At 46.1% G+C, this 13,529-nt stretch overlaps 1 protein-coding gene across 1 annotated transcript; it reads right to left on the reverse strand.

The window, feature by feature from the left end:
* Positions 1–284: 284 nt before the first annotated feature.
* On the reverse strand, positions 285–13,280 carry LOC124527992 (butyrophilin-like protein 1). The gene is made up of 9 exons (XM_047101290.1): positions 13,196–13,280; positions 10,463–10,810; positions 5,590–5,871; positions 5,274–5,474; positions 5,013–5,033; positions 4,894–4,920; positions 3,858–3,884; positions 1,371–1,397; positions 285–949 (listed from the first exon to the last, which is right to left on the reverse strand). Exons 1-9 carry the CDS (start codon positions 13,278–13,280, stop codon positions 285–287), a joined length of 1,683 nt encoding a protein of 560 aa, XP_046957246.1.
* Positions 13,281–13,529: the final 249 nt, after the last annotated feature.

Here is a 13,529-nt window from a genome sequence, read left to right on the forward strand (position 1 = left end):
AATAAGGACTGTATGAAATAATTTTCATTGCCAAAAGAAGCACTACTTCCAATAGTTAAATGCAGCCTACCCTAAACCAGCTCAGTCAACTACTATTTTCTGTTGCCTGAGCATAAGGCATGAACTGACTGTTCTCATAGCCATACCCCAGGAGACTGCATCCAGAGCAAGAGTGCAAGACACCAGGTCATCCAGGACTGACCTCAGAGGTTTTTGTCTCAAGGAATGTGAAGCTCCAGAAAGAGCCACCATAAGGAGTCTGGGACAGTGTTGGGGTCCTATGGTCACATAGCCTCAGGGCCATAAGGGAGTAATGGAGAGCTGGCCCCTGGGAGAGCACTATCAACAGCAGAGCCTGAGCTGAACCCATCCCCTGAGAGGCTTACAGGTTCCTCCAAAGAAGAAGGAGGATTGTTAAGGGGCACAGGGGTCTCTGTAGGCACACCCACCACAGAGCAGATGGTCAGGGACACATCTCCTGACTGAATCATGAAGTATGGAAACAGAGTCCCAGTGGAGGAAGTTAGAGGGAAGGAGAAAAGGTGAGATCCATCAGTCATGTTATAGAAGGAGACATCCCCTTCTTTGAGGTTTAAGAAAACACCCACCCTGTGGGGAACTTCATCACAGATTTCCTGACTCTTAGGTAGGATAAGGGCATATAATTTACCTCCGTACCACCCCAGAACCCAGAACCCCACTTCTGGCCACTCTCTATACCAGCCTTTCCTCACCACATCTCCCCTACAGACCCCCAGACCCCACTCGCTTCTGTTTCCATTCCTGATCTCCACCTCCCAGTAGCAGCGCCCTGATGTGATGGCCTCCTGGCCCAAGATGCTACACGATGCTCCTGGGTCCTCAGTTGTGTCCTCCAAGGTCACACTAGTCTGTCCACCAGAGACAGCAAGGTGGGGATGTGCAGACGCTGGATCCAGAGTGACAGACACTGCAGAGAGAGTTGCCAATCATGCAAGACCTTCCCTTGCCCCATAACAAGGGCACGCAACCACCACGACCACCCTCAGACATCTAGTTGCATATGGGAAGGGCTAAGCCTCCTGAGATGAGAGTCTTGTGACTCAAGTACACAGCTCTCCAAGCAGGAGAAGTAAGCATAAGACTGATCTGAGGGTTAGATGGGTCACAGGGAACTTGAGGACTAGTCTGGACTCAAGGACTTAAGGATATCTATTTGGAATCCAGTATCAGCCACATCCACTAAGCTCAGCTATGTGACTTTCACTGCCCCGTCCCACTGCACAACCATTGATGGTGCCAGCATTTGTATGACCACAGCAAGCTAAAGGAGACATCAGAGGTCATGGGGCAGCAGTAGGAGTACCCAGAAAGAATGAGAAGTAACTCACAGGCCTGGAACTTCTCCTTCCGCCAATCTACAAGAGAACCATTTTTCACAAATGTAACAACAAATCAGAGATTTGAGGAGACTGTACATAGCAGTGTTGATATCTTTTGGAAAAATCGTTTGGAAACATTCAACTGAAGCATTTATTTCTTTTACACACACACACACACACACACACACACACACACACACAGCCATCATGCTACAGCCTTCCCATGAAAGCCAAGCTATAAAACTTAATACCACTGAGAGGCTGGATAACAACCTGAAAAGAAAGCTCTAGACCCAGATTTCACCATCATATTATGCTTTCTCAAGAATCCCTAGCCACACATCTATCCTGAAAGCTAGGTTTTCTTGAGAAGAATTGGGGAGATAAAAAATTCTGAGGCCTCCGTTTATTTCTAAAGAATTGATTAAACTGAAGTTGGAGGTTGAATCTAAGCCATGGTAGAGTCCATACAACCTGGCAGAGCTGAACTTGGAAGACAACTACAAGCCCTGGGCGAGGAGAATTCAGGACACAGCATCAGAGAAATTGTCCCTAGTCAGAAGGCAATGGAGAGGTTTCAAGGAAGGGAGAGACAGAAGTTCAAGCAGGAAAGACATACACCCAGTGAAAGGACAGACACTATGAACTTGTTTCCCCTTTTCGTGGGTTATTGGGAGGAAAATATCCCTATATGTAAGGGGAAATCAAAAATATCAGGTCTAGTCATCTGCTTCCCCCCTTAACTGCTCAGAAAGATCAAAATCACCAGGAGAAACCCCACGTAGTAGGTACCCAAATATGGTCATGTCCTAGGCCCCCTTATTCATGACACTGAAAAATTATTTTTCAATTTTTAAATACGATGAGATCAGATATTACTTCACCTCACGCTATGAGCTGATCAATATGCAAATATTGATTCTACTGTAATGGTATCTGTCCTTACAAAATAAAAAGGTATACAAGGTATACATTAAAACACATGCACTGCAATCCATCAGAGAAGGAGGAATGCTAAAAGAAGACTATTTGATCCTTATTTTTAATAAATAAATCCCAGGAATCAGTGAGACTCTCTAAGGGGGTTTCCTCACACATCTAGCCCCAGGTCTCCTGCATCCCTGGCTCCCCCTTCTCTGCTCTCATAGTCCATGTCCATGATCATGAACAAAACAGCTGGGACAAACACCCGCGCGTGCACACACACACATACACACCCCACACAGGTTCAAAGGACCCAGATTCTTAACTCACACCGGTGCTAAGTGGTGTTCTGGATAACTTTCACTGCTTTAGGATCCCCCGCACCACACTTCTGCCCCAACTGCTACTGGAAGGTTGAGATGGTCTCAGATCAGAAGCAAACTCAGTCAGAAAAGTACTTCAAAACTGCTCAAAATACTGTAAGTCTTTTCAGAAATCTCTCTTTATTACTTCTTGTGCACCCAAAAACTTTGCACACCCTCTGTGTACTTTACACTCAAACTACCGTGACTATGATTTGTGGTCTCTCTTCCACCACTCTGAGCTACCCAAAAACTCTCCAAGAAAAATCACAGGATTTCTACTCCCTTCTCATCTCCTCTCTTCCTCACTGCTTTTCTTTCCCTGATTTGTTCCCAACTTTTCTCTGGTAAACAATTTTCACTCCTCTAACTTTCTCCTATCATATATTCACACATTGCCCTGATAAATCAAACCAGGAACAAGCCCATCAGGTAAACATGCAATTCTCCTAAAAGGGAGATAATGGTTGTGAACAATTATAAGTTACAGTTCTTTAAAAAAAATTTTTTTTTAAGTTCTTCCTCTGTTACACAAACATACAAATAAGATTTTGTATATAATTGCAGGTAGCTCTCAGACCCACCACCAGGAGTCCATAAATATCCTGGAAGCTCTGGATCTCAGATTCAGAACAGGCAATTTAAAGCAATTACTTTCACAGCAAGCAGGGAAGTTTAGAGGAAGAAACCCAACTTGGACAAGGAGCATGAGGAAACAAATGATGACCACCATTCCAGGGGACCAAGACAAAAACAGGAAAATCAAAAGTAGATCTGCAAGATGTAGGAATTTCAGGGTAAAATGGATTCAGAACCAAGGATCCCCTTAGGAATACCTGAATCATAAGCAAGCAAGAATGATATCTGAAATCTTCTAGAGACAGCAATTTCTGGTCTACAAAGCTATTACTGTGTTCCAACTGTCCTTCTAAATGAGCACTCTTTTGTCACTGCACCAGCAAAAGCATCAGTTGAACAAGGTGTGTTCAGATGAAGTTGCTAAGCCTAATAGTGACCTACAGTAGAGGACTGGTCAGAATAGAGGGAGATCTGTGTTTCCCAGAAGAGTCCCTGAAGTCTTCACAAGGAAACGACAAACATGACAAGGAGAACAGGGACACCCACCCTGTCCTGGTATGAGGTCCACTGACAGAGAAGGGGGAAGAGTTGAGGCTGAAGGGATAAGGGCACAGAAAACTGAGTTACTCACCTGCATACAACTGCGCCTTCCTCCAGCCTGAAAAGGGACACACTCTAGTGAAATATGAGCCAGAACAAGTATGCTTAGCATTGATCTACTGGCCTTGCCTCCTCTCTGTACTACAGGTGACACTCCCAACAGAGTAGGGAGGCTGGAGAGGAGATATCCTCCTGTGATGTGCAGACAACAGGGTATTGGGGGAAATTCCCTGGATCACAGGTCAGAAAGCCTGAATTGCAGGCTGAGTTCCACCCCAGCCTGCTGCAGCTGTGTGACCTTTTGCAAGCCATTTAGTATCCTGTGCCTTAAATCCCTCAAATATTCTTATTCTATCTCCATTCAGTTTTCCTTCTATGAAAATATTTTAGGGAATAAAATACAAATTATTCCATAATTATAAACAGAAATCATTATTACATCCAATGTTTTCCAGCAAAGAGATATTTGGGAAAGAACACAAAAGGGGACATGAATTAAGGACAGGGACGTTAGGTGGGATCTGGGGTAAAAAGGGCCAAACTTTCTCAGAAAACACATCACTGTTCTGGAGCATTGACAGCTAACCCCACCACATTCCCACCCATGGTCTGCCCAGTCCTCTACCCATCACTTTGTGACCAGCACCTCCAGGAACTGGAGAGAAAAGACTCTCCCTGGATGGTGTTATATGGAGGGGACACACTCCTTAACCTAATGACCCCATTTATTTACATAGCTTCTTTACCAAAATCTCACAGCATCCAGTTTGAATGAGAACTAGTTGCACTGAAGGCTAAAAAGTTAGCAAGATGGTGGGAAGATGAGCACTGGAATAAACCCAAGATGCGTGACAGACTCCAGGGACCACCATCACCCCAGGTTCCCAAGCACTGGCTGGGAAACAGCACCCCAGATAGGGAAAGTCCATGGAGCAGGGTCCTGCCCCCCCCCCAGCTTCCACTTCTGCCCCAGGGAAGGGTCCATACGTCTGTGCCTGAAACAAGGAGAAGGGACACCTTAGCTTAGGTAGGACAGGAGACCCAAAGACAACTGGAGAGTCACTCACCACCCAGGTAAATGGATTTCCTCCTGCCTGAAAGACAACACAGGAAACTGGTGAGCTAATAACCAGAGTGTCTCCTACACAGGGAACTCAGAAACTTCTGGGGAAAGAACAGAATTTACCGAGATCTTCTTGGAGTTCATCTGAAAGAGAGTGAAAAATAAGTCTGAACTCCCATCCTTAAGAAAGGAAAGACTGCACCTAGAGAACCCATAAAAGGACTTCTCTGTATCCTAGAAGATCTAACTCCAGACCCACCTCCACAGCTCCAGCTGTCCTCTCTGGACATGCTCAGCCACCTGTTTCCAGCCAAGCCCCTTGCTGTCAGCTCTCCTCTGCACCAGCTTCCACACTTGCCTGCCTTGGCTCCTGAGCTGCCTTACCTCTGGCCTTCAACGCCTCCTCCTTTGTCCGCCGGGCCTTCTCCTTGTCCCTGTGCAGTCTCTCCCATTCCTGCATCTCCTGCCTCTTTACAGTATGTTCTGTCTTGATGTAATAGGCAGCCCCAAGGAGTGAGAGCATCAGCACCACGAGGCTCACTATGAAAGCTGGCTTCCAGGGAGAGGCCTGGGGGAAGAAGGGCTCTGCGGCCAGCCAGAGACCCCATCAGCGGCACAGACCAGGGCAGCCCAGCCCAACACTCACAGAAGACCTAGGCCACTCCCTCTGGCCCTGCTGGGAATGGGAAGTAGTGCTGACCTGGGATGAAAATGGCCATCGCCTTCTTCTGGTCCAGGACGGGGTTGAGGACTGAGCAGGTCATGTTCCCTGAAGAGCTGTCCCTCACCACCAAAGCAGACTCCACGCTGAATAGCCCTTCAGTGTCTTGGGCATGGGTCTCAGAGAATGTCAGGAACTTTTCCCCATTAGCAGCTCTCCACTGTATCTGGGGCTTTGGGAACCATCCCGAGGCCGTGCACACCACTCGGACCCCGTCCTCCTCTGGCCCTGTGATGTGCACTTGAGGGACAGAGCCCACACCTGTGAGAGAGAAGATGGAGAGCACAAGGAGGCCTTCCAGAATCCAGGGATGCCAGCAGAGCCTTCCTCTGCACAACTCTGGTGTAGCATTGCATTCCAGGGCTCCCTGGGGAGTGGTCCCTGCAAGGATTAGAGCAGGGGTCCTGCCACAGGGAACAGAAGGAAGGAGCATGGGGACCTGCAGAGGGCAGGGCTCTTCTCCCATCCATGAAGCTGAAAGTCCATCACCCAGAGTAACACAAAGGAATTTCATCCCAAGTTCTATCCTTCTCTGCTCTTCTCAGCTCACACACTCTCCAGGGCATCCGCTAGCACACTCAGTACCCTGTGGTAAATCATTTCCATCCTGACAGCCCTACCTACTTCCTGAGCTCCCCCCGCTAATATCCACATGTTAGCTCTGCCAGGATTCCTCACAGATGCTTCAAACTCAAACCCTGAACTGATTCATATTTGGCTTCTCTGTGATAGGCTGATAATGAAAATATTCCCAATCCTTAAGCCTGTTTCACATCCAGCTCACCTTCTGCCACATAGTTTTAATGCCTTCACACTCTGCTTCCCGGTTCCATCATGGGACTTACCTGGGCCACTGAGAGTTCAGGGAATGTGACTCCAGCAGAGATGGAAAGTATTTGTGCCATTGCCTTGCCCTCTGCCACAGGAAGGACATGCTTGGGCTAGAGCAGTCCTTCCAGCCAAAGCTGTCCTAGATCAGCCAACAGCCCAATGAACTTCACCTGTGTGAGTAAACCTAGTCAAGGTCGACTGTCAGGACAAAATATATTAAAAGGCAGAGGCTTCTTGTCCCTGTTGAAAGTAAGGTCCCTTCCCATCCTTTTTCTTATGCCATTTACTTGAGGAAATTTGTGATTGTGGGGGCTTTCTCCCCTCTTTGAAATGTATATACGTCCTTTGCGAAAACTACATAGGCCTTTTGTCGGGGTTGTGATCCAGGAATGTGTTTCTCAAGACCTTGGGAGCCCTCTTTCTGAACTGTTAACACCAAGGTGGACAGCACCCCTCTCTCCCAGTTACTAGGGGAGTGTAGGAGCCTAACCTCATTGGGGACCAGGGCCCAAGTGCAAAACCACTTCCTCTCATAAAGATGGGAGAAGTTGTAAAAACAAACTATTTTAACTTTTATTTGTCTGGAAAACTCTTCATCTTTCCTTCCATTCTGAATGACAGCCTTGCTGCAGGTTTTTTCCTTTCAGTTACTCTGAATGTATCATGCCACTCCCTCCTGGCCTGACAAGTTTCTGTTGAAATCTCTACTGAGTAACAGGAGGAAGTGTTGAACCACTATATTGCACTATATTGAACCACTATATAAAACTACATGTTAACTACACTGGAATTTAAAAAGCTTTTTTTTAACTTTTAAGATTGGAGAATTTGTTTTCCTTGGGATAAAGCCAATCAGCTAACATAGATGGTCACCCCAATTACCAAGTACTTTGGGGTGCGCTGCCCATGACAAATGATACTGTCAAGTCCATTTACTTGAGGGCTAGTAACTGTCTATCCAGAGAACATGTATGTAACAAGTTGCGTCTGCATGGCTATGTAAAAAGGTGAGATTTCTTCTGTCTTTGAAACCCCTTGGTAGATTCTCTGGGATGCACATCACTTACTGGTTAATGCTAATGCCATAATAAAAATGTTTTCTCTCCCTACTACCTTTGTGAAGAGGATTTCTGGATTCGGAGACTTTGTCTTTAATTATATTTCCCCTACACTTAAGATGTATGAGTAAGCACCATTCAGATTTGTCAAACACAGCTCAGGTGAGCTGAACTCCCCTAATGCTCCACAGTAAATAAATGGTTGTTACTATGTGCAACTGAGATTTCTGTCTATGTTGCACAGCATTATGACAGCAATCAACAACTAACACAAAATAGCAATACTTCTAAATACTACTACTAAACAACAAATTGCCAAAAACACGCAAACAAACAACTCTTAAAAAAAAAAAAAAAAAAAACCTTGGGAGTCTCCAGTCCCTTCTCTCCAACCCCCAAACTCTTTGTGTCCCCAAATCCACCCACTCAGTTGGGTCTGATTTCCAAACATCTCTGACACTGGAACCCCTTCTCTTCTCCCACCCCACTGCTCTGACATCAATTCAGGGAACAATCTTCCCCACCCTGTAACTACATGTCTTTCTCCAGTCTTGCTCACCTTCTATGTACCCTCTCTCACAGCTGTCAAAGCAAACCTCCTCCCGGGGCGCCTGGGTGGCGCAGGCGGTTAAGCGTCCGACTTCAGCCAGGTCACGATCTCACGGTCCGTGAGTTCGAGCCCCGCGTCGGGCTCTGGGCTGATGGCTCAGAGCCTGGAGCCTGTTTCCGATTCTGTGTCTCCCTCTCTCTCTGCCCCTCCCCCGTTCATGCTCTGTCTCTCTCTGTCCCAAAAAAAATAAATAAACGTTGAAAAAAAAAAAAAAGCAAACCTCCTCCCAAAAACACCTCCCTTCACTGCTCTGTTTAAAATTTCTTCAGCTCTTCCTCCCAACTCTGTAATACACCACACAAAGCCTTCTATGGTCTGGCATCGCCCCTAACCTCAAGACCCCTCACCACTTCTTCCCAAGTTCTCCCACCCGGGCCACTCCAGCCCCAGGACTATTTGGTTAACTGTTGAACTGCTCATAACCACAATCACCATGCTCTCTGTGCCCTTCATCAACCACCAGGGCTCTTTGGAACACTTTCTGGATTCACTCAAGTACCTGCACAAGCATGTACTCCTCATGCACGGTTCAAGATCAATCCCTTCTCTCTGCCCATGGACCAGGATTGTCACTTCTCACCAACCTCCCATCCACCTGTCTCACCAACCACATGGCTTCCTTGTCTGCCCAGACACACCAGCCACACTCCAACCTTGGTTGTTTCGCATGAGTTTCCTCTGCTTGGAACTCTCACCCCCAGATACCCACTTAGCTAAGTCTCTACTCACCACCAGCTAACATCCTCTATAACCCATCTGTCTGTCTATTTACTGTCTTTAACATAAACTCTGCAGGACAGGGATCTCTATTTGGTTCACTGATGTATTCAGGTGCCCAGAGGGGACCTGGCACCTGGTAGGGATTCTATATATCTTAAAAGGGTATAAAGAATTAAGTGGGTTGGGAATGCAAGCTGGTGCAGCCACTCTGGAAAATACTATGAAGGTTCCTCAAAAAAACTACAAATAGAACTACCCTATGACCCAGCAATTGAACTCCTAGGCATTTATCCAAGGGATACAGGTGTGCTGTTTCGAAGGGACACATGCACCCCCATGTTTATAGCAGCACTATCAACATTAGCCAAAGTATGGAAAGAGCCCAGCTGTCCATCGATGGATGAATGGATAAAGAAGAGGTGGTATATATATACATGGAGTATTACTCGGCAATCAAAAAGAATGAAATCTTGCCATCTGCAAGTACGTGGATGGAACTAGAAGGTATTATGCTAAGTGAAATTAGTCAGTCAGAGAAAGACAAAAATCATATCACTTCAGTCATATGAGGATTTTAAGAGACAAAACAGATGAACATAAAGGAAGGGAAACAAAAATAATATAAAAACAGGGAGGGGGACAAAACAGAAGAGATCATAAATATGGAGAACAAACTGAGGGTTACTGGAAGGGTTGAAGGAGGAGGATGGGCTAAATGGGTAAGGGGCACTAAAGAATCTACTCCTGAAATCATTGTTGTACTATATGCTAACTAATTTGGATGTAAATTTTAAAAAAATAAAAAATTAAATAAATTAAAGAAATAAAGAAATAAATAAAGTACAGGTGTGGGAAAAAAAGATACTGGTATATTGTTAGGACAGACAAATTAATGCAAAAATGGGGGCAAGGGGTGTTGAGTAACAGATAATTAGCTAGTCCTCAGAGGAAAAATTTTAAAAGAATGTACTCATGAACTTGCATGCATTGATGACAGAGTTGTAAATCAAAAGAAATATTTCTGATTTACTTTTCATCAATTTAACAAAAATGTGATTTTATACTCGAGTCATAATACTTTCTTTTAGGAAAGAAAACTTAAAAATAAACTGATCTTTGGGGCACCTGGGTGGCTCAGTCGGTTCAGCGTCCGACTTCAGCTCATGTCATGATCTCGCAGCTCGTGAGTTCGAGCCCCGTGTCGGGCTCTTTGCTGACAGCTCAGAGCCTGGAGCCCGCTTCAGATTCTGTGTCTCCCACTCTCTCTGCCCCAACCCACTCGCATTCTGTCTCTGTCTCTCTCAAAAATAAATAAACATTAAGAAAAAAGAAATAAACTGATGATTTTTCTAACAACAAAAAAAAGAATGAAGTGAGTGATGGGCATTGAGGAGGGCACCTGTTGGGATGAGCACTGGGTGTTGTACGGAAACCAATTAGGCAATAAATTATATAATAAATAAATAAATGAACATTAAAAATAAAAAAAAAATTATAAGAATCCTATTGAACTAAGCAATAAGTGAAAATCACTCCTTTCCTCGTCTCTAAAATGAGGGGACTGATTCACTTGGCCCCTGAGGTCGCTCCCAACTCCAACACTCAGGACACTAAATATAGATCAACCACTCACCTGCCACCTTCAGCTCCAAACTGGCCTCTTCGTAGAAAAATCCCTTTCTGAAGAAGCAGGTATACAGCCCGTTGTCGGAAGCCTGGACCTTGTGGATACGCACAGTGGCCTCCCCCTGGCTGAGGAAGTCCTTCACCAGCGAGGTCCGCCCTGTGTACTGAGCCAGCTGCTCTTCTTTCTGTTCCTGCTGGTTTTCATAGATGAACACTGCTTCTGAGAACTTGGAGCGGAACCACCGCAGCTCCATGTTTTCCACATCCATGGCTGGGGACACATGACAGGGCAGCGTGACGTTCCCACCCAGCACTGCCACAATGGGGTCCGAGGGGCCAATCACCACAAACTCCTCTGTGGACACAGACACAGGAGTGAGAAAGTGGAGAGACACAGGTAGGGAGGCATGGAACACATACTGTCAGGTGGGGGGCCCAGGCAGGCAGGGGTGAGTAGCAGGTGGGAGGCTCTGACCTGACAGACTGAGCTGTGACCACTCTGAATTGGGACAAGATCATCTTACCACACCTTTGAAACCCGGAAATGATATCAAAGAGACTCCCTCAGCAGCCTGTGTTCCTGGTTTCCAGCCCTCCTTGAAGGACTCTCTAACTCAGGGGTTCTAACCTTCCACAAGCATTACAATCACCAGGAAGGCGTGTAAAACACTGACAGCTGGGTTCCACCCCCAGAGCTTCTGGCTCAGTTCATCTGGGGTGGATCCAACGATGCACATTTCTAAGGGGTTCCCAGGGATGCTGAGACTGATGTCCAGGGACCATACTCTGAGATCACAGCTCCAGCTTGGCTCCTCTTAGAACGGGACTGAAAACTGGTTGAAGTTTATTATGTCTGCCCATGTGTTTCTCCTCTGCTGAATTACATGTGCATTAAAAACTAGAGCCCACAGTTATTTCCATTAAAACCTGCCCTCACTCCATCACACAAGCACCCAAATCACCACCACTTTTCACAGGCCTTGGTCTTCTGAGACGTGGTGGACACGTCACGACATGACACTTCTGCAGAAAGAACCCTGTTGGATCTCCAAAGAGTGACTTCTCATCTCCTGTGCTACTCGACTTTGGCTGAGTCACTATCTGTCTCACCTGAGGAATGACAGTGACTAGTCTCCCTGGGACTATCCTCTTCCCGGCCCCATTTGTGTGACCCTTTTAACCTGCAAGTAAAACCATGTCCCCTCTCTATCCAAGCCCTCCAATGCCTCTCTGGTTCCCGAAGTGACCTGCAAGCCCAATAAGGATGATCCCTCAGTGCTCTCTGACATCCAACTCTTGTTTCTCTTTCTTGCTCACTCTCTTCCACCCAACACGTGCCTCCTCTGCTCCTTCAACACCCAGGCACACTGCCTGCTTTGCTCCGGCTGCTCCCCACTCTGGAAACCCTCTTTCCTTGGGGATCCGGACAGGATGGTACTCCACATCCTCATTCCCATCTCACTGCCTACACCGACCACCGTATGGAGCACTGCTGCCCGCCCACACACCCTCCTGCACCGCTGACTGCCCACCCTGCTCTACTTCCTTCTCCCATACTGTCCACTCCTCTAACAGACATAGATTCCATGGAGTTGAGGTAGTTAGTACTCGCTGTCTCCTGCCAGAATGTAAGCTCTGTGGAGACAGGGCCTCTGGTTTGTACATAGAGCAACACCTTACACAAACTTCATACCCTGTAAATATTTATGGAATGTAATGAATTAATAACCGAATAACTACTTAGATACCAATAGAGCCAGCAAACAAAAAATAAAAGAAATTTATTTTCACACTTTTCATAGCGAAATTCACATTTTTTTTTACTTTGTAAGACATAAACTCCTCATTGGACAACTGTCTTGGTCCCCTTCCCTCATTTTATGGCCTGGGACTCTTCCTTTTTTTTTTTAATTTATTTTATTTACATTCAAATTAGTTAACATACAGTGTAGGATTGGTTTCAAGAGTAGGACCCAGTGATTCATCACTTGCATATGACACCCAGTGCTCATCCCGACAAGTGCCCTCCTTAATGCCCATCACACATTTAGCCCATCCCCTACCCACCTCTCCTCTAGCAGTCCTCAGTTTGTTCTCTGTATTTGAGTCTCTAATGGTTTGCCTCCCTCTCTGTTTTTATCTTACTTTTCCTTTCCCTCTGCTGTTTTGTTTCTTAAATTCTACAGATGAGTGAAATCATATGGTATTTGTCTCTCTCAGACTCATCTCGCTTAGCATAACACCCTCAAGTTCCATCCACATTGTTGCAAATGGCAAGATTTCATTCTTTTTGCTCACCGAGTAGTATTCCATTGTACATCTATACTGTTTCTTATTTATCTATTAATCAGTCAATGGACATTTGGGCTGTTTCCAATACTTTGGCTATTGTTGATAGTGCTGTTATAAACATTGGGGTGTGTGTGCCCCTTTTAATCAGTACATTGGTTTCCTTTGGATAAATACTTAGTAGTGCAATTGCTGAGTTGTAGGGTGGTTTTATTGTTAATGTTTTGAGGGACCTCCATACTGTCTTCTAGAGTGGCTGCACCATGTTGCATTTGGTTCTGGGACTCTTCTTAAATATTTAATTATACCTAGTGGTTGGGGGACCACCAGACCTTTCCTACAGCCAGGGCCTCCACCAATAACCATCTGTCCTGATGGAGACACAGCAGGGCTCCCAGAGGCTCTCGCCCACCCAAGGGAGATGCAGGAAGGGGGATGGGGACACACTTACCTGCAGACCCCCCAGCAGGCAACTGGAAGAAGAGAAGCAGGGAGGTGAGACAGGAGAGCAAAGAGCCTCTGCGGCAATCCTCCATTTCCTCAGGGCTGGGGAGACACACCGCAGGAGGCCGGAGAACACCTACAGAGATGAGGAGGGCCAGTCCACAGCTCTGGGCCTCAAACAGACAGAAGGGCTCAAGGCTGATAATAATCCCCAGAACAAGAAGAGTTTTTGCTACTAGTCATTATGCTGATGGGGCTGGGGGCCCCAGGACAAAGGCTGCTCAGGACAAAGCAACTGGCCTTATCCCAACAGAGGGCTCCATGAATTCCCCATGAAAAGT

The sequence above is a fragment of the Lynx rufus genome, unplaced genomic scaffold (genome assembly GCF_022079265.1).
Source record: "Lynx rufus isolate CCGP_SWC_20201006 ecotype Redwood Valley unplaced genomic scaffold, mLynRuf1.p SCAF_6, whole genome shotgun sequence".
NCBI lineage: Eukaryota > Metazoa > Chordata > Mammalia > Carnivora > Felidae > Lynx > Lynx rufus.

Coding starts and splice junctions, on each gene's coding strand:
- LOC124527992 (XM_047101290.1), bottom strand. CDS start 13,280: ATGGAGGATTGCCGCAGAGGCTCTTTGCTCTCCTGTCTCACCTCCCTG. Junction 5,034..5,273: donor GGAGGCGTTGAAGGCCAGAG/GTAAGGCAGCTC, acceptor ACTCTCTTTCAG/ATGAACTCCAAGAAGATCTC. Junction 4,921..5,012: donor TGAACTCCAAGAAGATCTCG/GTAAATTCTGTT, acceptor GTTGTCTTTCAG/GCAGGAGGAAATCCATTTAC.